The sequence below is a fragment of the Galeopterus variegatus genome, unplaced genomic scaffold (genome assembly GCF_000696425.1).
Source record: "Galeopterus variegatus unplaced genomic scaffold, G_variegatus-3.0.2 Scaffold841, whole genome shotgun sequence".
Lineage (NCBI taxonomy): Eukaryota > Metazoa > Chordata > Mammalia > Dermoptera > Cynocephalidae > Galeopterus > Galeopterus variegatus.
Window position 1 is genome coordinate 160,799 of NW_007726952.1, and position 27,746 is coordinate 188,544.

The following is a 27,746-nucleotide window of genomic DNA, read 5'->3' on the forward strand; positions in this document are numbered from 1 at the left end:
ATGCTAGCAGCTTTTGAGATTATTTGTTCTTTGTTTATACATTGCAGAGCAGTAGTGCATTTGGTGCTAAAATTTTCTAAAATATTATTACTATAAAATTATTGCTATAGTTCTGTAAGGTATGGGCTTAGGTTTAAACTCCTATACATTTTAAATTATGTTTTGTGAAAGCTTAACCTGATGATTTAGACTAAAAGATGGAAATCTAAATTGTCTTTGGATAAGAGTACTTCTTTAGGAACCAAGCTATGCAATTATATATACTTTATGTAATATAATGTAAGATTATGAAATTTTAAGCACTACAGTATGATTTTTTTTTGTAATATTTTAGCTGGAGGATTCTGGCATCTATACCTGTGTTGCTAGCAATGCTGCAGGAGAAGCTACACGCACTGTCAGCCTGACTGTGCATGTTCTCCCGACTTTTACTGAACTTCCTGGAGATGTGTCATTAAATAAAGGAGAACAGCTACGATTAAGCTGTAAAGCAACTGGGATTCCATTGCCCAAACTAACATGGACCTTCAATAACAATATTATCCCAGGTTGGTGCTTGAATTATTAAGAAGTGAACAGAACTCTAGACCAATCTCTATTTTCTCTAGCCATGAGAATTGATTGAAAAGTTACAAATTAAGAATTGATTGCTTTAAATTCTGTACAATACGTGCCTCTGCTTGGATTCTACCTTCTACCCAGTATATGTGTTCTGATCATCCTTTTGAAAGGATAGGTTGACAACAGGACCACAAATTGCAGGTTATCAGTAGGCGCCGCTGCACTCCCAAGCACCGCACTCTACCGAGTGCGCCACCGGGCCGGCCCTATCAGTAGGCTTTTTAACCTAAAAAAATAATCTCTCTCCCCCATGACAAGACAATATTGTATATATAGACACTTAAACCTATCCCACCTGGACCCCTTCATCATTGATAAATGGATTAAGGTGGCTACTGGTGTCTTGAAGTTTCACCTAATTTTACAGAGGAGAACTCTGCTTCTCACTGTGTGAATCAACCTCTATTATAGTATAGAATGATTTATGTAGAAAACTTCTAGTCACTATGTATACTACATGTTAAGGTAGTGCCTGGAACCTAGGAGTACTCATCCCTGGGAGAACAAATATCTACTTACTTGTTAGATTTTGTCATCAACATAAAGACATTGTCAGTAACGAGACATTGTCCTATTCCAAAATTGAGTTCTGAAGTACTGCATTTTAGCATTTACTAAATATCTTGCTACAAAAGTAGTAACATGCTTGAAGTTCTTATTCTGTTGTAAAAATTTATGCTAATCACTGGAATTCATCAGCTATGTTACCTTAATAACAATAGTCCCTCTGTAAGGAAATCAAAGTCTAAAACATCTAATTGGTACTGGTTTCTGAAGGTGTAGTACTGATTTAACTATTAAGCTTTTAAAGCTTATTTTCCACTTAACTATTCAGCAGTATAAAATTTTAAAAAATAACTTGAAGGAAGAAAGCACGTGAGATAAACATACTTAACAAGTAGTGTTGGCTGGTTTATTCAGAATTTTATTTAGTATTCTTTCAGGATTAACACGCTTACCTTATATTCTTTTCCAGATATTATATAACTGTCTTTGTAAATATTTATATCACCACCATTGATGATTTATGGAGAGGTTTAAATTATTACAAATTTGATGATGATGATGTTATTACCTAACTAGCATATGTTTTATGATTTCCTCTCTGACCTGCCAAGTCAGTTGAATTATAACTGAAGAGGTTTTTTCATGTTTTTGATGTAAATTGTTTTGGAGGAAAAGTGGTGATGAGATTAATGAAATGGAAAACGTCATATTTTTTAATGAAAAATTTTTGAAACCCAGTGAGACTATGAACCAGCTTTAAGCAATATGTTGAGATGAAAGGTGTCCTTTAAATCTAAAATAATTTTTAAAGGATGTTTGCTTTCATTCTCTTTTCCTGTTTCTTCTGCTGTTTTTCATGTTTCAAACAAGTGTCTATAGACTTAGAAAATACCTCAGAGGAAGAAATCTGTGGAAAATACTCTGTTGTCCAGTGTCATGATGAGATCTGTTTGGTTCAATTGCTGACCATCTCGTAAATCTAACCTGCAGAATATTGAGCTGTCGTGAAATTTTTCCCAGGTTACTGAGAGGCATTTGTGTTGTTTCCTAACTTGTCTCCTCAGCCCACTTTGACAGTGTCAAGGGACACAGTGAACTTGTTATTGAAAGAGTGTCAAAAGAGGATTCGGGTACTTACGTGTGCACTGCAGAGAACAGTGTTGGTTTTGTGAAGGCGGTTGGATTCGTTTATGTGAAAGGTAGGTTAAAGTGCTCCATTTTAAATTTATAACTCATTTACAATGAATGGTTGTGTTTTGCTTCCTTATTATATAGTAATGCAGTGTAACTTCAGTTTATTAATCCCTTTAGTCCTACTTCACAGAGAAAAAAATTAGGAGCATTCAACTCAAAAGTAGTAAGCAGTAAGAGATAATTTCCCACTAAGTGGAATCTTCCCCTTAAAAGTATTGAAATTGACAAAATTTTCTGATGATTTACCTTAAACAATTGATTCTGGAAAATTCATGAGGTTTTAAAGTGGCTTTTCCCCCTCTTTATACATTATCTTCTAAATAGGTTTAAAAAATCACAAAAGAATTAGCAGGGTTTACTTTTACTTTGTACCTGTCTTATGTTATTTTCCAGAACCTCCAGTCTTCAAAGGTGATTACCCTTCGAACTGGATTGAACCACTTGGTGGTAATGCAATCCTGAACTGTGAGGTGAAAGGAGACCCCGCCCCAACCATCCAGTGGAGCAGAAAGGGGGTGGATATTGAAATTAGCCACAGAATCCGACAACTGGGCAATGGCTCCCTGGCCATCTATGGCACTGTAGTAAGTAACACCAGAAGTGTCAATGCACATTCACAGCCTTCCTTAAGTGCTATGGATGAGCATTCTGTTACATTCCTATTTAAAATAAAATCTGAATCAGTGAGTTGTTTTATAAAAAAACTGAAACAGTGGTTAAAAATGATATTTTTAGCCCTTTCAAGTAAGTACAGGCAGTAAGATAATTTTGCTGCTTTATTCCTTTATTTATTGATCTACTATTTAACAATAGGAGATAACCTCCTCAAATGTATTTTAGGACAAGGAAATTGAAGAACTACAACCACAGTTGCAAATAAATTGTAGGGTAGATTTCTTCAGTAAGCTGATAACTATATTAGGCATTACCAAACCTTTAGTAATTCATAAAATGAGTAGTGCTTTGGGTTATTATTCTAATTTGAGGGTCGAGTAATCCCAAAGTGAGATATTTTATCTAAAAATTTCTCAACTATAATACATATGATTAATCTGTTAATTCACCTTTGGTGAGACCTCTTAGGTGCCTTCATTGTTTAATTAATTGAAATAATAATTAAAATCTACCATCTAATCACCTAATCCATTCTCAGTCTTTTATTCTCCTTGATTTTACTTCGACATTAGATGTTGTTGACTGTTCCTTAAATTTTGAAATTATTTCCGCCTTTAGCTGCTGTAACACTGGTAAGTCTCAGACTTATTCATTACCACTTCTCACCCTCTCTTCTACATAAATATATATATATATATACCAGATATGTATAAATTTGTGACGTACATTATGTGACTTATTATGACAAGTAAATTAGTTTTTCACTTTCTCTCCTAAATTTTAAACTCTCTAGACAGAGCCCAGCTTAATGTATTTTTAATAACTCCCATTAGAAAGGACTCAATATTTGTTAGTTTGTCCTGATTGTTTCAATGCTTTTTCAGATATCCATAACAATAGCATTGGTATGTTTCTTTATTGTGGTAATTTCAGATAGGTGATTGTAAAATAATGTTATTTTGCTTTGGTTTCCTGCCAGTCATTGTTCCTGGAGATCAATAGGCTGCTCTGAAAAGGTTCAGTTGATTGTTTCAATGCTTTTTCAGATATCCATAACAATAGCATTGGTATGTTTCTTTATTGTGATAATTTCAGATAGGTGATTGTAAAATAATGTTATTTTGCTTTGGTTTCCTGCCAGTCATTGTTCCTGGAGATCAATAGGCTGCTCTGAAAAGGTTCAGTCTTTCACTTGCTTTTCCTCCTCCTCCTTCTTCTTTAATTCTTTAAACCTACTTATGAGGTTAGACATATGTAGGCTTTCCTATTTCCTTTAGAATGCCTTCCCAAAAATGAAATTTTAAATAAACCCCCTTTATGGTGGACAAAAAAGTGATTCGCCCTGCCCTGTAGGCTCGTGTTTTTGTAAAAACCCTGTTTCTTTCCGTAGAATGAAGATGCCGGTGACTACACGTGTGTAGCTACCAATGAAGCTGGGGAGGTGGAGCACAGCATGAGTCTGACTCTGCAGAGTAAGCTGCTTAATTGCCGTCTGATGAAACATGTGACTTAAGAAGTGTTGCCTAATAATGCGTGTTCATGTTCCTCACCTTTATAGCAAGTATATTAGGAGCAGCTTTCAGAATGTGTCTAATTTAGTTTTCTGTTGCTGATGGAGCAGTCGTCCTCAAGCATTAAGTGGATACACTTTGCCCAGATATTTTTCTCTGTTTTATGGAACATATGCAGTGTAAGATTGCAATTGATTGGTGGCAGAGCTTTTTTTTTTTTACATCATACTCAGCAGAGTACCTTTCTTGTAGTTCACCACAGTTTTTGCAACATGCTTACAAAGATGTCATTTTATGGCACTTTAAAAATATTTATTAAAAATAAAGACTCATGTAAATGAGCTCAAAATTGCTTCAGGTTGATTGCTGTCGGTCTTTCATGAAGTAAGTGTATGTTCTGCATGGGATCCTCATGCTCATCGTGAAGCCCTTTAGTAAAAAACCATCAGAAAACAGAGCTTTCGTAATTAGAAAAATATGAGAGACTCCAGTGACCTACTGGAGAGTCTACCACATCAGGGGCTCACCCTAAGACAACATCATTGAGATAACAATTTAAGCAAATCATCTTATTTTGTTAATAAGCCAGTATTTAACAGAATAACTTTACATTTTCTTCATTCACTACAGAGTGATGCTCTAGACTAGTATTTCCTGACAGCTATTTACCAGGTTACATTCTATAAGACTTGAATAGATAATTGACATTTAATAGATATCTAAGACAATATTTTATTAAAGTACACGTCAAACAAAACCTTATGGGATGTTACTATGGAAAAAAATAGGATTCTGTGGTCAAATAAGTTTGAGAAAAAATGGACTGAACAAAGTTTATTCCTTTATTAAATACAGGTATATAAAGAACAACTACTAGGTGCCCAGCCCTGCTTAGGTGTATCAAGTTTCTTTACTGCAGATCTTTCCAGAAATGTTAATATCCTGTTGTGAATTATGGTTCAACAAGAGGAGAATATAATACACCACATTTTCCAAATGAAAGTTATTCCCATGACCTCCTTCCCCTCTTTGTTGGGTGAATATAAGCAGGGCAGCACACAATTAGTCTCTCCTAGAAGAGTGTTCCACTGACCCAGTGTAAAAAAGGCTGCAGTAGATCAGCTCCTACACTGTTGTGTATAACAGAATACCTGAAATGGGTAATTTATAAGGAAAATGAAATTTATTTCTCACAGTTTGGGAGGCTGGGAAGTCGGTTCAAGGTGAGAGCCTTCTTGGTGGGGACTCTCTACAGAGTCTGTGCCAATGGAAGGTATCACATGGGGAAGGCTGAGCCAAAGAACATTTCCACATGCTTTCTTTTCCATATCCAGCTCCCAGTCTACTCCCTGATAACCCATTAGTCCATGAATGGATTAATCCATTCATGAAGGCATAGTCCTCATGATCCAATCACTTCTTAAAGGCCCCACCTTTCAAATACCACATTGGGGATTAAGCTCCAAGATGAGCTTTGGAGGGGACAAACATTCAAACCATAGCATCTACACATACTGACAATGAATTCATTTTAATAAATGAGGCCTATAAAGAAGCCAAAAATATAATTTGGCTCAAATCACCTTAGTAGAGTCTAACGTAAATCCTCTCAAGTAGGCACCATTTTTAAAGACGTAGAAGCTGCCAGAGGTCGTAAAGAGCAGAGGCAGAATTTGAATCAGAAAGCATGATGGCAGGGCCCATTCTTTTAGGCTAATCTGCTCAGAGATTTTAAATTTTTGACATTTACTAAATAAAACAGAACTATGAAAATTTTTATCAATGGCAGTTACAACCTACAACCTTAGTAGTGGGGAAGCAACAGTGTTTTATAAACAAAACAGCCTAATTTTTTTCCAAATAATGTGACCATATAATATATGATTAAAATGTTAATATAACTTCACAAAAACTAAGAAACACTATGTGCTTTTTTCCCATAGGTCCTCCCATTATCACTCTTGAACCAGTGGGAACTGTAGTTAATGCCGGTGGCAAAGTCATGTTGAATTGTGAGGCAACTGGAGAGCCTCTCCCAACCATTACTTGGTCCCGTCAAGGGCACTCTGTCTCCTGGGATGACCGAGTTAATGTGTTGTCCAACAACTCATTATATATTGCTGCTGCTCAGAAAGAAGATACCTCGGAATATGAATGCATTGCTCGCAACTTAATGGGTTCTGTCCTTGTCAGAGTGCCGGTCATAGTCCAGGGTAAATGAGACCAGAGGGATATTCATGTTAAACAGTAATAAATATTTTTAAGCATCTTAGTCCAGATTTCCTTTAAGATACTTCTAGATGATGGGGATAGGACAAAGATCACATCACAATTGACAGACTGAAGGGACTAAAACAATAAGATTAGAGCTTTAAGATGCCAAGTTAATAATTCAAAATCTCAAACTAAATTTTTGATTTAAACCTAAGTCAAATTTATTCTCAGAAATCAATGCATATATTTTGCTTTCGAGAATGATTTACATCCAAAAGGTAAACAGTATATAAATTTCTTGGTCTCAAACTCTTCCAGTAGCAGAGTCCAAGTAAGTTAGAATTGCATCTGATAGGAACCTGTAGTTAATAGATGTTCTTCTCTGATGGTTAGATTTTAATTTTACCTTAAGGGAGAACGCCCATAATTATAGATTCAGCCCAATACTCAGTACATATCTTAAATAGAATCTGATGTACAATTTTTTATTTACAATAGCTGAGACAAAGTGCAATGTTTTATTTGCAGTTCATGGTGGATTTTCCCAATGGTCTGCATGGAGATCCTGCAGTGTCACCTGTGGAAGAGGCATCCAGAAGAGGAGTCGTCTGTGCAACAACCCCCTTCCAGCCAATGGTGGGAAGCCTTGCCAAGGGTCAGATTCAGACATGAGAAACTGTCACCATAAGCTGTGTCCAGGTACACCCTGGCATGTGTTTAATAGATACTCATTTCTGTTCCCTACCTGTGGATTGCCTCAGTATTAGCACTTTCAGTTGAAATATACCTGATGGTGTAATGGTTCACCTTTGCGTAGTGGACGGCAGCTGGTCAGAATGGAATCACTGGGAAGAGTGCACAAGGAGCTGTGGACGTGGCAACCGAACCAGGACCAGAACGTGCAATAATCCTTCAGCTCAGCACGGTGGGCGGCCGTGCGAAGGGAAGGCGGTGGAAATAATCATGTGCAACATTAGGCCTTGCCCAGGTGAGAATCCGCTGATACCATTAGAACAAGCAAACTTATATTTTTAACTTCATTGTGGAAAGATGTTATAGCCTGTACTCTTAAGAATATGTTCATTCTCTGTGTCCTTACTTCAGTTTCGTGGATAAACTTGTGAAGGTAGGACATGAATCAATGTTAAGTAAGATACCTGATTTAATTGAACATAAAAAAAAAAAGGCTCCAAAATATGGTGTATTTGTTAATCATGTACAGGGAACGTAAGTATTTACAAAGTCATAAAATTTTAGAGGTCATGGGGACATTAATCCAGACATTTGTTTTAAGGTGAGAAAAATGAAGCCTAGAGAGGTTAAAGACTTGCCCAGAAAATCACAACTGGTGAGGGGTAAAATACTAAGAGCTGCCATTCACTAAATAGATAGGGACCATGCTCGGTGCTTTATACACATGTTGTTCCTGATTTTGTATTTTAGGGCTCTTTCAGATTAATGTAACAGAAATCCAACTTTAACAAGCTTAAGTAGACAGTTATTTTTTCAGGTATGATCGAATCCAAAGATTTGGACAACGTTTTCACTAGCATGTTTTCCATCTCTCATCTCTGCTTTCCTCTCCTTGGCTTTATTCTCCATTAAACTCTTTCCAGGTGGTGGAAAAAATGACTGCTGGCAACTACTGGCTCACAGGGGCCTTATAATCTAAGTAAGGCCTCAGAGAAAGGAGTTCCTCTGTCCCTCTGAGTTCACATCGGCCCCTACGAACTCCATTTGATTTTGTTTGGGTCACATGCTCACCCCTGAACACTGCTGAGTCCAGGAGGAGGGTACTCCTACAGGCATCTTGGGTGACTTGGCCACCTCGTGTTGAGAAGGGCAGAGCTCCTTGACAACCCTCCCAAAATCATTTGGAATAGAGGAGGAGATGTTTGTTCATTCATTCATTCAACAAATATTTATTGAGAACCTACTCTGTGCTCAAGGCACTGTTCTAATTGGTAGAAAGATAAACAGACAACATCTTTCAAATATTGATAAGTATACTGAAAAAAAAACAAACAAACAAAGCACAGCCCTGAAATCTTAAAGAAAATAAACCAAAAGCCAATTATCTTTAGTCTTAATTAGAAAGCTAATTCTAATCGTATGATGTTCTAAATTAAAAAGAGCCAGAAATACTTGATTAGAGCAAATTTTGCACAATTTGTCAGCTATGATAACTATATCATTAAAAAACTTAATGACCCTTGTATATGCTCTCAGCCAGTGAGCGGGAACCGGTCTGTATGTGGGATCCAAACCCTTGGCGGGAGCGCAGCCACACTTCCAAGCGATGCACTGTAGCAGTGCGCCACTGGGCCGGCCCATTTATCTTTAGTCTTAATTAGAAAGCTAATTCTAATAGTATGATGTTCTAAAATAAAAAGAGCCAGAAATACTTGATTAGAGCAAATTTTGCACAATTTGTCAGCTATGATAACTATATCATTAAAAAACTTAATGACCCTTGTATGTGCCCTAAAATAAAAGTTAGTTCTTTCTCCTCATGTTGAGTAACTATTGGCTTACTGTCTATTTGCTTACTGTTGTTTTGCTCGCTGTTCTGTTGGTTTATTGTTTTTTAGGCTTTCTCTGGTTATTCCCTCAGCCCCTAAACTGATTAAATTTAGCTATCGTTTTGGCAGAATGTCAGTGGTGTCCTGGGGCCAGTCAATGACAGCACGTGTCTCTTTCCAACCGAGAGTTTAGTGAGGCCATCTCAGTAGGTAGATGTTGACTATAGTGGGAGTATCTATACCACAAAAATTAGCAGATGCTACAAATCAAGAGCTTTCCTCCCCACCCCAGACAGCTGGTTGTCAGATGTTTCTCAGCTCACCACTGCGGATGGGCGAATAGCCTAAGGGGCACGGAGAATCTTACGGCAGGAGAGATTTGCTTTTAGTACCAATTTATTTTTAATGTCAAACTTATGGAAAAGTTGCAAGAATAGTACAAAGAACTTCTATATAACCTTTACCCAGATTCACCAATTGTGTGTATTTCCTAAAACCAAGGACGTTCTCTTTCATAAACACAGTATGATTATCAAAATTGGGAAATTTAACATTGATACAGTAGTATTAACTAATCTTGTCATCTAATCTCTAGTCTGTATTCAAATTTTGTCAGTTATCCCAGCAATATCCTTTATAATTCATTTTTTTTTTGTCCTGTTCTGAAATCCAATCCAGGATCACACTTGCACTTACTTGTCATGTCTCTTTAGTCTTTTTGAATTAGAAAAAATTCTCAGCCTCTCTTTGTCTTTCATGAGCTTGATATTTTTTAAGTGTACAGGCCAATCATTTCGTAGAAGAGTTTTCAATTGAGATTTGTCCAATATTTTCTCATGATTACATTTAGATTTTGCATTTAGGTGGGAACACCACAGAAATGATTTTGTGTCCTCAGAGCCTCATTTCAGAGGCACACAGTGTCAGTTTGTCCATCCAGCTGATGTTATTAACTTTGTTTGTTTGTGTCAGGTGGTGTCTTCCGCTATGTATCTTTACCTTTATAATTAATAAGCATTTTGTAGGGAAACTTTGAGACTATATAAGATCTTCTTATCAATCTTTCACCCACTAGTTTTAGCATCCATTAATAATTCGTATCTTCTATATTTATTACTGACTTTGTATGGTAAAGAAGAACTCTCTTTTTCTTCTTTATTTCTTGATTTATATCAGTAAGAACTCAGGTATCACTCAGTGGTTTATAACACACTATTATCACTATTTATTGTGATGCTCACATTATTCTAGATTTGGTTAGCACAGGTAAGGACCCTTCAGGCTAGCTTCAGTGCCCTCTTGAAATGTCTCCATCATTCTTAGAGTACTTCCTTACCTTCTGGTCCAAGTAGATATTTCAGACTTATCTGGTACTTTTTCACTGCCCCGGTTAAAAGAGTATTTTTATTTACTTATTTATTTATTTACTGGAAGCTGGCTGATACAGGGATCTGGACCTTGCTGTTATCAGCACCACACTCTAACCAAGTGAGCTAACCAGCCAGCCCCTAGAAGAGTATTTTTTTAAATGCCAATTCTTCCCCTAAAAAAGATTGATATCTTTTCAAATGGCCCATCCTGCCATTGAGAATCATCACGGAAAGTGTGTGTGTGTGTGTGTGTGTGTGTGTAATACATATTTATATTTAAAAATATATTTTTATATATACAAGTATTGAGAGAGAGATATGTAGAGTTACAAATTACTTAAAGAATGGGCATTTTTCAAATGTGTTTCTGAAAACTGTTGGGACCTTCGGGTGAAGCTCCTAAGAGCTCATAGCTCACACTTGTGTAGAACTGCTTACTGTGTGTCCTGCACTGTTCCAAGCACTTTCCATCTATAAACTCATTGTTCCTCACCCCAGTCCTAATGAGATAGGTTCTTTTATTATCTGCGTACTGATGATAATGAAACTAGGCACACAGAAGTCAAGTCACTGGTGTAGAATCTCTCAGTGAATAAAGGCAGGGTAGTTATTCAGACCCAGGGCGTCTGCTGCCAAGTCCCTGCTGCTGGCACCGTGCTCTACCACCCTTCCATAATGAGAACTGCAACTTACTGTAGCAGCAAATTCAGTTGTTATGTTTTGCATTTTTCTCATGTACTAATTCTTCTATAGCCTTTTGTTTGGATTGTCTGGGTATCATGGTGTTTTATGCCTTCTCTGGTTTATATTATCAGTTTTCCTTTTTGTTATCATTCCATTAATATAAAAGAAACATTTTTTTTTTCCTTTTTGTCTCTTTTTTTGTGACCGGCAACGGATCGCAACCCTCAGTGTCGCGCCCGTACCGACTGGTACCGGCAATGGGATCGCAACCCTCGGTGTTGCCCCCGCACCTCTCTCAGCCAGTGAGCGGGAACCGGTCTGTATGTGGGATCCGAACCCTCGGCGGGAGCACCGCCGCACTTCCCAAGCGGCACACTGTAGCAGTGCGCCACCGGGCCGGCCCTAAAAGAAACATTTTACTCTACCACGTTTTATGTCATAAAATTTAATTCTGGCTAGGGTTGTCTGTATTGATTAAAAATAAAAAATAAAAAGGTCTTCAATTGAAAACCTCTACTTTTATGTAGTAGGAAGTAAACAGATATTAAATATTAAATAAATAAATGTCACCCAATTGTGATCCTCCAATAAAAAAATGCATTTGTACCATATGGCTTTATATTGTGAGAGGTCTGGCTCTGATTGACCAACAGCCTTGAAAATAGAATGTCTTAAAATAATTGGAACCACAGAATTTTTGAAATCATGTAGTCCATACCTGAGGATTATGAGCATTTGCAACCTGAATTAATGCAGAAGTCGTTTTGAGTAATGTCTGTCACATATTTAAAGGCTTTCTTCTTTCCTCTTAAGTTCAGTGAAGTATTTTTTCGTGCACATTCTTGTTGGCTAAAGTAAATTTGTGTTACTCTGTTTATCTGTGTCTACAAAGCACAAAGGTAAGTTGTCAACTCAATCAGAGTTAATTATAAGAAAATGCAAAGCATGTTTTAAATATTTTCCACACAAAGCAGACAAATGATACTTTCATACTTGGTTTTTGACTTGTTCTTTTGGTATCTTATAGGTTGTATTAAAAGAATATTTAGACACAGACCTTGATGCCTCTATTTTGGTTCATATCTTGGTTAAACTGAATGACTAAAAAAACATACTCTATGAGCCCCATATCTAGTGAGTTAGCTCAAAACAAACATATGAGCTGATACTGCCTTGAACACAAGGGAAACCATAATGTTGATTCTCAGCCCATGCACCTGGTTGAAAATTTAAGGTTGTTCCAGTCTTGTGGTCAGATGGTGTAATGTGTTAGTTACAAAAAGGAAGGCCTTAATATCACTTCTTGGAAACTACTAGTCGATTTTTTTCTGTTGTTTAGGAAGCAGGTGAGTAGTTATTCAGAACTTTTAATTCATGACCATTATGTAATGGAGAAAATTTTTCAAAGAGTTACAACTGTGCAAATCATCATGTTGTTGAAAGATCCAAGTACATATGTAAGTATGAAGCTGAATCAGTTTAAAGATGTGATCTCACAGTCTGGGGTCCAAATTATCATTATGGAAATGTTTGTACTGTCCTTAACCACATCTAGATCTGTTATACAGCCTTGCTCCTAAGCTCCCAGTTCCTTCCACTTTCTCCAAATCACAGAACATAGACAAATACTTAGCTAGTTTTAAACACTAGCTAAGAGTGTGTTTACATATGGTAGTTTGAGTAAATTTAATTTTAACAGCCCCTTTGGATAATTGTAAGCATTCATTTTGGCATTAGGGAGGTCTTCCGAATTTCCCTATAGACACAGATTCCTTTGAAAATTTAACTAGAAGGAGAATGGAAGAACTTCATTTGTTATGTTTCTTTTTGTTCAATTTCAATTATTTTAGATTGTGGGCTAATTAACTCATTACTGAGTTCATTTATTTTTATAATTTTGCTTTTTAAACATACATGTTCTGTGACTTGAAACTCTTGTTTCTTGGGTGTTCGTAGTTCATGGAGCATGGAGTGTTTGGCAGCCTTGGGGTGCATGCAGTGAAAGCTGTGGAAAAGGTACCCAGACAAGAACAAGACTTTGCAATAACCCACCACCATCATTTGATGGATCTTACTGTGATGGAGCAGAAACACAGATGCAAGTTTGCAGTGAAAGACACTGTCCAGGTAAGAGAAATAATAGAGTTTATACCTTTAATAAATTGATATCTACCTCTTATCTAGGTAGTATGTCAATAAGAGTCTATTGCATTTTGACTGTACCCACAAAAACATCACTTAAACTTAACATTGCCCAGGGTTTAACCTGATTGTTTTTAGGTAGTAACAAAGTACCTACATTTTTCTCTTAATCCAGTTGATGGCAAGTGGGCAACTTGGGCCAGTTGGAGTGCCTGTACTGTGTCCTGTGGTGGAGGGGCCAGACAGAGAACAAGGGACTGCTCAGATCCTTTCCCTCAGTATGGAGGAAGAAAATGTGATGGGAGTGATATCCAGAGTGATTTTTGCAATAGTGACCCTTGTCCAAGTGAGTGTTGGAAATAGTGAGTCAACATTATACTTTCTAAAAGTTTCATTATGACCTTAAATCCTTAAAGTTATAATATTCTGTTACTTGGCTTTTTGACCTCTAGTTTAGGATGTCAAAATGTTGTGTGGTTGCTGTTGTGTCTGGGTAATAGCATAGATGCCATTGATTCAGATGGACAGGGTCTGCATCCTATTTCATTTGCTCTGTGTAGAACCAGCTGCAGAGTGCAGGATGAGAGCACTCTTGAGCACTAACTCTTAATGATGCTCATGGTTCCTTTAAGGAGGCAAACAGGCAGTTCTCACCAAGCTGAATTTTTAGACACTAGCAGCAACTGGATGTCTGGAAATGTGAGTTACACTGTGTCCTGAATGTTACAGACTTGCCTCATCAAGAGCACAGACCCTGTCTCATTCATACCCTCCAGCTCTTGGAATATTTTAAGATTCATTAAATGTATGTTAAATGGAATCACACAATCACTAGACTATATGCCTAGTTTTTAGTGAAAATAGCATCTAAACCATGTGCCTTTGGGAGTTGCCTATTTATAGATATGTATATTTCTTTTCAGTTCCAGGGGAGAGACTTTTTCATAGTTTTTGGATGGATGTCATTGTTTAGCACTTCTCGTTTTTAGAGCTCTGTTTTTATATCACATGGTTCTGTGTTGTAGCCCATGGTAACTGGGGTCCTTGGAGTGGCTGGGGAACCTGCAGCCGGACCTGTAATGGAGGGCAGAAGCGGCGGTACCGCACGTGTGACAACCCTCATCCCTCCAATGGAGGAAGAGCTTGTGGGGGGCCAGACTCGCAGATCCAGAGGTGCAGCACTGACACGTGTCCTGGTGAGCATCTTGATTTCTGACAGTAGAACGAGAAAAGCATTTCATTTAGTGCTCATTGTAGTAGCCCCATCATTTCAGACCTTAAAATGAAAGTTGAACAGGCAGGGGCACCCTAAGTATAGATTTTTAAAACCAATTTTTTAGTATTGACTATTCCGTTCTTGTTCACAGTGGATGGAAGTTGGGGAAACTGGCAGAGTTGGAGTCGGTGTTCTGCCTCTTGTGGAGGAGGTGAAAAGACTCAGAAGCGGCTATGTGACAATCCAGTGCCATCTCATGGTGGCCGTTCCTGCCCAGGAGATGCTACTCAGGTATCCAGATGTAATATACAAGCATGTCCAGGTAAGCAACTAAAGTGGACTTTGGCAAGACCGTTGCTAGCATGTTTATAGCCTTTGTGGAAATCAGAAAAAGATGCCACTCTGAGCCCACAAATTGCAAGACAGCACCAATTCCGGGAGGAGGAATTAGAAAAACTGTGCTTTCTTCCCCCTAGGTGGTGCAGCTGTTTACTGGTGCTCATAGCTGGGTTTTAACCTCTGCTTGCCCCCTTCCAGGCTTCCTGGTAAAAGGCTACAATCGGCATGGTCATAGATGGTAGTCCTGGGCTTGACAGGTAAAAGGGTGAGGCAGAGTTGGGAAAGATGGGCTGAGACTCCAGGTTCACGATAAGGGTGGAGAAGTGACTGTGTATCCAACAGAAACACATAATTGGAGACCATTCATCCACAGATGGGAATATGGAATGTGAATGTGCCAGGAAAAATAGGGGTCAGTTCAGTTTAAGGAGAAAGAATAGGGGGAGATCAAGTGTCAGAACCCAAGTCATACATCATGGTTAGATATTCTAAGTGATGTAAAATTCAGAATTCTAGAACTTGTGGACCTCAGAAGGAGTTGCTGGGATTCCAGTAAGTGGTGGGTAATATTAAATACCTTGTCTTGGAGGACAGACTTCTAAAGGTTGTAAGAAGACCGACACTAACAGTTTCATATTGTTGAAATGTCAGGATACCACTGGACTTTCCAAAGCTTTAAGGTTGATTTAGAAATAAAATGTCTGTGAAAATCAAGAAGGCCCATTTGACAGAGTGAGAGAGACTTATGTGAAAAGGTTTACGGGGCTTAGACAAGCCAAAGGGGCAGGTGTCTGCCAGTCAACTGATCAGCATAGCTGCTCAATATATCAACTGATTTCGAGCCTCCAACCTGAGGCACGGTGACAGTTCTGGTTTCAGGTGAGGCATTTTGTAACTCAGCCTCTGGTGGTAACAGGGCCCTAATGGCAGCAGGAAATCCAAATAGGTGGACAGTCTGGGTTATAGAGTCTGGTTTCAAGGATCCCAGCCAGGTAGCCAGAACTAGGAGACATATGTTGAGCACTGGGACTCAAGTTCCTCTGTGTAACTAAAGAGCCAGGGTCAAAATGGTAGGCCATGATTGTCAGTGATGACCCAGAAAACCAACTAAATGAGCGATTCTGCTACCCTTTTTCCCTCTGTTTAGGACTAAGGGTAAGAACCAAAATGGCCTATCAGGTTCCAAGTGGCCCTACTGTCCACTTCCCTGAATCATCTTGCAGCATAGTTCCCATCACTCTCCAAGCTCTCTGCTCCTTTTGGTTTCTAGGGTGTGGCAAGCCACCCCTAGAAGGGTGACACATGCTGTGTTCTCTGCCCGGAAAGCCCTTCTCCTGCCCTCCTTGGCTTAGTTAAGACCTAAGCTTTCTTTAGATTTCCACTCAATTTTTCTCCCTTCTCAGACCTCCCTGAGTTGTCGACACCATGTACATTTAGTGTACTTCAACTTGACGTTTATTTGTGGAATTCTCATTAATGTCTGCCTCCCCTCCAGACATAAACTCTATGAAGGCAGGAGTTTACTGTTTTTGTTTTTTTTTTAACCGTTTTTTCCCCTCAATACGTGACAAACAAATTAATGTAGTCAAGAGCATGAAGGCTGAATCAACATGAAAAAATGTGCTCTCACTAATTATCAAAGTAATGCAAAAACATGGTGAAGTACTATACTCATTGATTTTTCCAAGGCTGGATAGAATTGTATTTCTCCCCAATATATGATACATGGTAATGGTATCAGAAATATGTAGTGCTTGCTTTAAAACATATTCAATTAAAAGACACTGGAAAATGAATACTTATTAATTTCACTATCGGCTTCTTCCCAGGGTTTCCCTCACTTGTCAAAGCATGCAATTCATTTAAAAGAACATTTATTAATCACCTATTCTATGGTAGTTACCAATAAGAAAGAATGAAATTACTATAGAGATACTTTTTAAAAAATGTATCATTATTTTTCAACCAAATTGCCTTGGTATAAATTTTGTAGCACTGTCAAAAGTACAATATCCTTATCAAATTTTCCTCAACTTAAACATTTTCCAATATATCCATAATATAATGAACTTGACAAACCCTTGTATTAGTCTGTTATCTGCTGCTGATAACAGAACAGCTGAAATTGAGTAATTTATAAGAAAATTAAGTTTGTTTCTTACAGTTTTGGAAGCCAGGAAGTCCAAGGCACATCTCGGGAGGGCTTTCTTGGTGGGAACTCGCTGCAGAGTCCTGAGGCAACAAAGGGTTTCGTGTAAGGAGGACTGGGTGAGATGTTTCCACAAGCTCACTTGCTCTCCTTATAAAGCCACCAGTCTACTCCCTGATAACCCATGAAACCATTAACTTATTAATCCATGAATGGATTAATCCACTTATAAAGACAGAGTCCTCATGATCCAGTCACCTCCCAAAGGCCCCACTTTTCAAATGCCATAGTCTGATTTCCCACCCTCTTAACACCGTTACAGTGGGGTATCAAGCTTCAGTGAGTTTTAGGGAGGTATTCAGCCCACAGAAATCCTCAATCTAATAACCAAGACTGAACAATTTGCTGTAGATACTCCACATTTATGTTGGCAGTGACTTGTAACAAGGTTTAGAAGCTGTTTTGTTGGAAGATCTCTCCTTTGCCTCCGTGTTCTCTTCCCCAGTGTGTAGATTTGGTGCCTTTGTCAAAGATCAGATGGCTGTAGGTGTGTGGGTTGATTTCTGGATTCTCCATTCTATTCCATTAATCAGCGTGTCTGTTTTTATGCCAGTACCATGCTGTTTTGGTTATGATAGCTTTGTTCTCATGAAGGATGTAATAGATAAAAAAGAACATAGGTGTTGTTATTAACTATAGTCACCATGTTGCACAATAGATCTCTTTTTTTGAACTTATTCCTCCCGTCTAACTGGAATTTTGTATCCTTTGACCAATGTCACACCCAGCCCCTGGTCACCACCAATCTACTCTCTACTTCTGTGAGTTCAACTTTTACGCTCCCCATAATGTATCATATTCTTTAAAATTTCTAACAGAATAGATTTTATGTGTTCTCAATGTGAAAATACTAGGTGAGATAATGCATATGTTAATTAGCTTGATTTAGCCATTTCACAATGTATACATATTTCAAAACAACATGTTATACACAATAACTATATACAATTTTTTATTTGTCAATTAAAATAAATAAGGCAAAAAAATTCCATAGGTTTTGATGCCAAGCAGATCCGTGTTCAGATCTTCATTCTACCACTTTCTAGCTATGTAATCATGGGAAAGTCACTCCATTTCTCTAAACTTTATTTTCCTAATCTGCAAATTATGGCTACTTAAAGCTTCGTTATAGGATTGTTGATAGGATTAAACCAGTTAGCCTGCACTAAGTTTTTACTACTGCATGTGACATACTCATTGTCATCATCATTTCATCACCGTCAACAAACACACACCTTTTTCTGGTTTGGGGACTGGATGCTGATTGTATTCCTTGGCTTGTGAAATAGTACTATGATGTGTACGATTGGAAGGAGCCTAGATTTATGGGGGAATGATTGGTGTTACATGAAAGTAGAGTGTTGTAAAGCTTATTATTTCACTTTTAAATTCAGATGTCATATGAACATTTTGGTCTTTGAGAAAAGATTTGTGGCGTCTCTGAATACTGGCCTTCTTCTCTCCCATGTAATGTTGATGGAATTTCTTCCTTATCCAGGAATGTTTTTTCTTCCCCCAATAGGTGGTCCCCAGCAGGCCAGAGGAAGTGTTATTGGAAATATTAATGATGTTGAATTTGGAATTGCTTTCCTTAATGCCACAGTAACAGATAGCCCTAACTCCGATACTAAAATAATACATGCCAAAATTACCAATGTACCTCGCACTCTTGGTAAGTCTCTTTGCTTATAAAAGTTTATAAGCCTCTTCTTAAAAACTTACATATTATTCTTCATCTTATTATTGCCACTTAATGTTTCTAGAGGATGCTATTACTAAATCATCAGTATAATAGTCCTTAGCTGTATCACAATGGTAAACTCTTGAAGACACATGAGGTACTGGTATTTATTTTGTTATCCAACATTTTTTAGAATTCATCCTTGTGAATAACGTGCTACAAAGACAATAATAATAGACTGTAAATATTTTGCTTTGTCACCTTTTTATCCTTCTTTTTAGGTCCAGCAATGAGAAATATAGTTTCTGTTCTAAATCCCATTTATTGGACAACAGCGAAGGAAATAGGTGAAGCCATCAATGGCTTTACCCTCACCAATGCAGTCTTCAAAAGAGAAACCCAAGTGGAATTTGCAACTGGTTAGTTTCAACTGAACTTAATATTCTACTAGTATAAAAAAATACGATTACTGTGAAAGTTGGTGTTTAAGAAAAATATATGTTCCCACAGAGAATAATGACAAAGTTTTTGATGCAATCTTATCATAAATGATATAAAAACAATTTTATATTATTTATTTATTTTTCTTTATAAAACTACCATGTTTTTACTTTTTACCATGTGCCAGGCGTGGCGCTATAGCACAATTTTATGTTTTTTGTAAACTTACACTGACATGAGGTCTGTAAGAGGCTGTTTCAAGCAGTATAGTAATTTCTATACCACAGAGATTTACATCTCATCTTTTCTGTACCTTTTCTCTTCAAATCCTTAGAAAAGGCTTTAAAGGCCAAACAAACAAGGTAAGTGGGTCATTGCTATTACAGACTTTCATCTTTAATCCAAGATTTAATTAGGATGCCTTATAGCAATTCTTTACCAAAAAGGTGGGAATAAAAAGAAGCAAATCTAAAAGCTTTTTGCTTTATCCCTAGTCTTAAAGAGTTACGTATTAGCCATTCATGGCCCTTTCCACATACACACAGGTTTTTATACAGCTCCATTCCAAGCCTCTTCAAAGTTGTTCTGCTTCCATGGCAGTGACCTTTAAAGAAGAATGGTTGAAGGAGGGCATATCTTTAATGACCATTTTATCAGCCCAAATGACAAATGGGTCTTTTCACGGCCATCCACTAAGATGTCTTTTGCTACTCATTGAAGCATCAGAAAGAACACAGCCCTGAGGCCAGACTTGTGCTGGTTGCCGTTCTGTCTGGTGAAGCTGTCTGTCTCTTCTCATAGACAATCCACTTTTGTAGAACTGCCCTGCCATTGCTTGTGATTTTAAAGTACAGAATTATGCACATAATCATATGCTACATTTTGCCACAGAAAGCAAAATTTTTGAAGCCTAACTCTTTAATTGGGAGACTAAGTGCTAATTTAATTTTCTGATCATCTGTGTTTATTCAAGTTTGAACTGAAATAACATAGCTGAACTGGTATGTAAGGTAAATCTACTGTGTGCTTACACAAACCATATGTTCTTTGCTGTTCAAAATAATGCTTTATAATTCCCAGGAGAAATCTTGCGCATGACTCATGTTGCCCGGGGCTTAGATTCTGATGGTGCTTTGCTGCTAGATATCATCGTGAGCGGCTATGTCCTGCAGCTTCAGTCACCTGCTGAGGTCACTCTGAAGGTAAAATGTCAGAATAACTCCCCTGCACTGTTTATTAGAGTAACAGCAAGAGTGTGAGTCAAAGATCCCCAGGAAGAGCACAGAGAACTTATGTATTTTCCCTTGTTCACTTTGGGAAGTAAATGCCTAAACCACTAACGTTATAAATGATTATCTGGTCTTTGTTTAAAAACCTTCAGGGACACATCTTTACAAACTCTCTTAGTGGTTTTCTTACTCTGCTTATCAGGACCAAGATCGCTGCTATGTTGATTTAAGCTATTTGTTTCATTTTCTTCAGACAAAGAAAATAGTAGTTCTTGCATAAAAGTTTCTGTGTACATCCATAAAAGTATTTTAGAAGTTAAAGAATGGTAACAATCATGCTTTTACATCTTTCTTTATCTGGACCTACAACTTTGAGTCTTTTATTAAGCTATAATTTATGACAGTAAAATTACAAAACTAATATTGTTACAGTTAAAAGGTTCAAAGTTCAAGTTATTTCCTCAACACTACTGTCCAATTACAGTTTTATTTAGAACTATGCATTTTTAGCCCCTAAGTATTTTTTTTTCTCATCCTGCATCTTATAGCACCTGTATTAGTCTGTTTCTATTGCCTATAACAAAATACCTGGAACTGGGTAATTTATAAGAAAATGAAATTTATTGCTTACAGTTTTGGAGGCTGGGAAGTCCGTAGTCCAGGGAACACATCTGGTGAAGGCCTTGGTGGTGACAGTAATGCAAGAGTCACATGGCCAAATGGTGGAGCAGAGAGAGAAAGACTCTCATGTGCTCTCCTTTTAAAGCCCTCAGAACCACGTCCATGACCACCATTATTAATCCATTCATTAGGGCATGGTCCTCAGAATCTAATCACATCTTCAAGGCCTCACCTTTCAATTACCATAACAAGATTTCCCACCCTCTTAACAGTCACAGTGGGTGTCAAGCTTCTGATACATAAAACTTGGGGGACACAATTCAATCCATATTATTCCACCCCTTGCCCCCAAAGTTTATGTTCTCACAGTAAATGCATTCATTCTATCCCCAAAGTCTTAACGTGTTTCAAATCAAAAGTCCAAAGTTCAAAGTCCCATCTGTGAATTAAAATCAAGTTATCTAGGGTCGACCCCGTGGCTCACTCGGGAGAGTGTGGCGCTGGGAGCGCAGCAGCACTGGTAGCGCCGAGGCCGCGGGTTTGGATCCTATATAGGGATGGCCGGTGCGCTCACTGGCTGAGTGTGGTGTGGGTGACACCAAGCCAAGGGTTACGATCCCCTTACCGGTCACAAAAAAAAAAGAGAAAAAAAAAAAAAAGATCAAGTTATCTACTGCCGAGATGCAGTGGTGGGACAAACATAGGGTTCATATTCCTATTTGCAAAGGGAAAAATAGGCCAAAAGAAAGGAATAACAGGTCCTAAGCAAGTCCATAACCCAGCAGGGCAAACATTAAATCTCAAACCTGGTGAATCATGTACCTTGACTCCAGGTTCGAAAACCTCTGCACACTGCTGTGGGAGTTGGGCCCCCAAGTCCTCGGGCAGCTCCACTTCTATGGCTTTCCTGGTCTGAGCCCATGCTTCAGTTCTCCCAGGCTGGCATTAAAAGCTGGTAGCTCCACAAGTCTGGGGTCTCCATCGTGGTCCCACACTCATGGCTCCACCAGACATGACACTGATTGTGTTTCTCTGCTGCAACTCTGACCCCGTGTTTCCTCTTGGCATCGCTCTAGTGAAGACTCTGTGTAGTGAATCCTCCTTTGTGACAGATCTCTTTCTGGGTCCCCAGATTTTTCCATACATCCTTTGAAATCGAACTCTGGCATTTGAGAGCCTACAGACTTAATACCAAGCAGACACTGCCAAGGCTTCTTGCTTGTATTTTCTGGAGCCACAGGTCCAGCCACACCTGGGGCCAATTTAGCCACAGCTGGAGCAGTCAAAGCACCCTGGGTGCTGATGTTGGAAGCAGCTTCCTGAGATGGTCCTGGGCAGTGAACCCATAGAGGGTGCCTCAGGCCTGTCCCCAGAGACCATTCAGTCTCCCTAGGCCCCTGGGCCTGTGATGGAAGGGTTGGCCCCAGAGATTTCTGCAATGCTTTCAGGGCTTTTTTCGCTTCTCTTAATAATCCCTTTCTTCTGTACTAATCTCCTTAGCAAAGGTCACTGGACTACACCATTGCATTTTTCTCCTGAAAATGCTTTTTGCTTCTCTACCACATGCCTAGGCTACAAATTTTCCAAATCTTTATGCTCTGCTTTCCTTTCAAATTCTGGCTTTACATCATGCCTTTGCCTCCATAAGTCAGCATAGGCTGTTACAAGTAGCCGTGTGGCTTTCTGAATGGTTTGCTACTTAGAAATTTCTTCTGCCAAATATCCTGGGTCAGCACCTTTAAGTTCTAAATTCCATAATACTTTTGGAATGAACAGAATGCAGCCATATCCCTTGCTAGTTCATAGCAAGGGTGATCTTTGCCCCAGTTTCCAATAAGCCCCTTCTCATTCACATCTGAGATATTCTTAAAATGGCCTTTACTATCTATATTTCCACTCAGCACCATTTAACCAGTGTCTAAGAAGTTTCAAACTTTCCACGGTTTTCTTGTCTTCTAAACTCCTACGAGCAGCTAGGCTTTTTCTAGCCCACCCCTTCAGATTTTTCCAGCCTCTCCTCAATACCCAGTTCCAAAGCCACTTCCACATTTTCAAGTATTTGTTATAAGCAATATCCCACTTCTCTGGTATCAATCTTTTGTATTAGTCTGTTTCTGTTGCTTATAACAAAATACTTGGAACTGGGTAATTTATAAGAAAAAGAAATTTATTGCTCACAGTTTCAGAGGCTGGGAAGTACAAGGTCCAGGGAACACATCTGGTGAAGACCTTGGTAGTGACAGTAATGCAAGGGTCTCACATAGCTGAATGTCATAGCAGAGAGTGACTCTAATGTGCTCCCTTCTTAAAGCTCTCAGAACCATGCCCATGACCACCATTATTAATCCATTCATTAGGGCATGGTCCTCAGAATCTAATCACATCTTCAAGACCCCACCTTTCAATTACCATAATAGAATTTCCTACCTTTTTAACAGTCACAGTGGGGATCAAGCTTCTAATACATAAAACTCAGGAGACACAATTTAATCCATATCATTCCACCCTGGTTTTAAGAAAAAAAATAATAGAGTGTGAGCCATGTTGATCTTCAAATCCATATTATCCTCCTTAGGATTATACAGAAGACTACATTCAGATAGGCCCTGGGCAGCTATATGCCTACTCAACCCGACTATTCACCATTGATGGCATCAGCGTCCCATATACATGGAACCACACTGTTTTCTATGATCAGGCATGGGGAAGAATGCCTTTCTTGGTAGAAACACTTCATGCATCTTCTGTGGAATCTGACTACAACCAATTAGAAGAGACGTTGGGTTTTAAAATCCATGCTTCAATTTCCAAAGGTAATTTGATTAAAGGAAAGTCCATATCTTTATGACATCCAGTCTTTTCTAAGAGAGTAAAAAGAATTGCATTTAAATGCATTCAAAATAAGGATATTAAGGCCTGAACCTAAATGATGAAATCAGGTTTTTCATGTGTGTTGTCTCTGTTTTATTGTAGATAAGTCCTTTGGTAAAGCCAATCCAATTGGAGTTCTAGTCCATTAGTTTGCTAACATGATTCTTCAGACTATATAGTAGAGTTATTATTCTGTTCCACATAAGCAAAGAGGGTTAAACATATATAATCTGTCAGAATGATATTTCTTTGGGTAATAAAGTTTATTATTGCTCTGAACCTTATATTTGTTAAGGAATTTTTTAAATTTCTGAAATATGACGTAAAGGTGTGTCTTAATCTAAACTACTCAAAAAAAGTCTCCATATTTTAAAAATGGCTTTTAAAAACGGTGCAACAGTAATCAGGATTCCAAATGTCACTTCTTGTTCCTGGAAATTATAATTTTTGAACAGTTTTTCATTTTCCAAGTATAGTTCTGCAACATTCGATCTAAACAGTCCCCCTCTGCCATGCGGTTCTTTGATGTGGCTATTCCCTGAGATTTCCTTTTCAGTCATAAGCGCCACCACAATTAGCATTCTGTATTCTATGGGGTTTTGAGGCTGGAAGACACTTGCACATAGTTATGTTATAAACACTAAATGTTTGCATGACTTTAGCTTTGAACTTTAGTTTTTAGTTCCATTAGTACACTTAAAAGGATTCACATTGACCTTGTGAATAAATGTGTATGTTTAGCTATGTGCTGGCTTCCCTAAAATAGACCAACGTAGATTTTAAACAGCGCCATTTTGTTTTATCATGTTTAGCAGATAAACTAAAAATTCACTTTCACTGTTTATTTACTCTTGCTTTCATCAGTTGTGCATATGACCATTTTCTTCTTCAACATCTATCAGAACTGCTTGATCAAATTTGAGATCATAGTGATCTGGGAGTATGACTGCACATCTTTAGAGATAATCACCGACTCACGAAGTCTCATAGCTAGTGAGGCCCATAGCCCCATTTCTCCTCCACCCACACTATCGCCACCACCACCTCGTTTTACTATTGTCACCCACATTCAGGCCACTTGAGCAAAAGAAAAGAGCTACTGGAGCGAAGAGTTATTTGTTCCCCCAATATGCCTACTTTTAAAATCTAACCTCTGTTTCTACTTTTTCCAGTACTCCATCTAATTTTAAAAAGGTAACTGGGCACAAGATGTTGGTTATAAATGAATTTGTACTGTCTGGGAATAGAGGAATTAAAATGATTTTTGAAAAGTCACGTATACTTTCTACCCAGTCTTTTAAATCCTCTAATCCTGAAATTGCTTGAAGGTCTTTGCGGCATCTGTAAGGGTGTTGTTGGGGGATCTGGGCCCCACAGTATAAGGAAACACATTGTAAGTCCTTTAAGGCCCCTGACTAAACTTGGAGTCTGAATCTATGAATTACATCTGATATACATGCCGTTTGTGATTGACATTGTTCCTGTAGGTTTCAAGAATTCTATACCTACAGTTTGTTTTTGAGTGACCACCGGGGGGCAAGCTTGCCTTCTTGGTAGCTTAACCTGCAAGTTCTTTCTCTTTTGTTGGGTCTAGACTAGAGCTATGTATGGTTATAGTATAATTAGAATCACCTAGAGAGCTTGATGAAGTTCAGATTTCTGGGCACAAAGATTTTGGTTTAGCAAGTAGAGTCTGGGAGTCTGCAGTTTTAACACAGACTCAAAATGATTCTAATGTATCTGGTTTGTACACTGGCATGTAGAAACTGCTAGTCAAGACAACTCACAAATATAAATTAATCTCATCAAAAAAGTTTTTATATCTTTAAAATCAAATGAGTATCTTTAAAAAGTATAATTATAAAATGTGTTTATATTTTATAAATTAATCTGAAGCTATAAAGGAAGAGAAATTTAAATACAAATAACTTTTAAAAAATTCCTTCATAGGAGAAAAAAAACTGAGAAGGTAAAATATGCATCAAGAAAAAATATTTGCATCACATATATATGGACAATTATGATTAGCCCTAATATATACAAGGCTCTTAAAAACAGTAAGAAAGGGCCGGCCTGGTGGCACACTGCGCTAGTGCGCCGCTTGCGAAGCGCAGCAGCGCTCCCGCCGAGGGTTCGGATCCCACATGCAGACCGGTTCCCGCTCACTGGCTGAGTGAGGCGTGGGGGCAGCACTGAGGGTTGCAATCCCGTTGCCGGTCCCGGTCCGGTACGGGGGCGACACTGAGGGTTGCGATCCGTTGCGGGACACGGAAAAAAAAAAAAAAAAAAAAAAAAAAACAGTAAGAAAGAGGTAAATATCCTCAATAGAAAAATGCATAAAGACTATGAACAGTAAATTCATGAAAGAATAAATAATAATAAATGTAAAGAAACTGTTTACTCTCATTAATAAGCAAATAAATGCAAATTCAAAGAATGAAATTCCATTTTCTAACTATCATTGGCAGAGATTAACAATGACCATCTAGTATTGCAGAGAATGGGGAAATGAGTGCCCTCATGCACTGCTGGCAGGAGCATAAATTAGCTCAACATTTCTGGAAGACAACATATATCAATCAGTAGCCCTTCAAAGATTCAGATCTTTTCAGTTATCTCATTCTAGGAGTTTGTCCTAAGAAAATCACAAAAATAGCCAAAGATAAATGTTAGGAAGTTTCATCCAGTGTTATTTACAATAGAAAGATAATTAATAAATGTCCTGGAAGTGAGAAATAAATATGCCAGCAGTAGTTTGTTCCAAGTGACAGGATTACAAGGAATTTTATTTTATACTTTTCAATACATTATTATAACATAAACAAACATTTCTTATTGCTCCCTACCTTCTTGAAATAAAAATCGTAAGTAATGAATATAATTCAAAATAACTACAATAACTTTAAGTATAATGTAAAGAATAAATAAAAGTAAAATAATTCATAATAAAATATTATGTATTTTAATACGAAAATCTTTGGACAGAGAGTAGTTATATGCCTGAACTTATATATAGAATCCTGCTGTGATTTTTTTGAGAAGAGCATTAAGCAATGCTTAGTTACATTCTGAATAAAACAAAATCCAATCAGCTATCAATTTATTTGACAGTTGCATTCCTGGAAAATTCATTGTATACTTAAATAATGTGAAAAATATGTAATATATGGCAGACAGGTTCAAAACTTAGATAATTACCTCGTTGTCACTTTCATGAAAGTCTTGCAGGGTAAGGGACAAATCTTCATCCTGCAGGACTATCCCCACATTGCAATACTGTAAAATCTGCCCCAGAACCTGCCCCACTCACTAAATTTTAAGTATTTCTTATCATCATGACAAGCAAAGTATCTCTCCCCAACAACTTCAGAAATACCACCTAATAGAAGATATCTTCCCCATTTAGAACCAAAAATCTAAAGCTACTGTCAGATAACTTCTATTTATATGATATATTTTTTTCCACGATTATATCCCCAACAGAGTGCCCCACACAACATACAGGTTGGATTAGGAATGTATGAATAAATGAATAAATGGAATATATAATCACCATCTGAGTTATATTGAGTTCAGTGGTTGAAAGTCAAACAGGCTTGCTTCTAAATCTTGGTCTGGCATGTTAGCTCTTGGACCTCAGGCAATTTACATAACCTCAGTCTCAAATTCCTCATCTGAAAAGCAGGTACCATGACAGTAGGGGAAGTATGAGGTTTAAATGACATACAGCACATAATGATCACAGCGCCTTGTGTGACA

At 37.9% G+C, this 27,746-nt stretch overlaps 1 protein-coding gene across 1 annotated transcript in view; it reads left to right on the plus strand.

Annotated features, from left to right (window-relative positions):
* The window catches only part of HMCN1 (hemicentin 1), a gene marked incomplete at its 5' end in the record, with an annotated part of 218,465 nt that overhangs the window by 158,550 nt on the left and 32,169 nt on the right, over positions 1–27,746 (plus strand). The window contains 15 exons of the mRNA XM_008572836.1: positions 335–548; positions 2,193–2,327; positions 2,716–2,906; positions 4,328–4,409; positions 6,392–6,661; positions 7,191–7,361; positions 7,480–7,650; positions 13,195–13,365; positions 13,556–13,726; positions 14,406–14,576; positions 14,748–14,918; positions 18,667–18,816; positions 19,107–19,244; positions 20,347–20,468; positions 23,692–23,929. Of these exons, the coding sequence (XP_008571058.1) occupies positions 335–548; positions 2,193–2,327; positions 2,716–2,906; positions 4,328–4,409; positions 6,392–6,661; positions 7,191–7,361; positions 7,480–7,650; positions 13,195–13,365; positions 13,556–13,726; positions 14,406–14,576; positions 14,748–14,918; positions 18,667–18,816; positions 19,107–19,244; positions 20,347–20,468; positions 23,692–23,929 (2,566 nt within the window). The remainder of the gene's footprint in view (positions 1–334; positions 549–2,192; positions 2,328–2,715; positions 2,907–4,327; positions 4,410–6,391; positions 6,662–7,190; positions 7,362–7,479; positions 7,651–13,194; positions 13,366–13,555; positions 13,727–14,405; positions 14,577–14,747; positions 14,919–18,666; positions 18,817–19,106; positions 19,245–20,346; positions 20,469–23,691; positions 23,930–27,746) is intronic.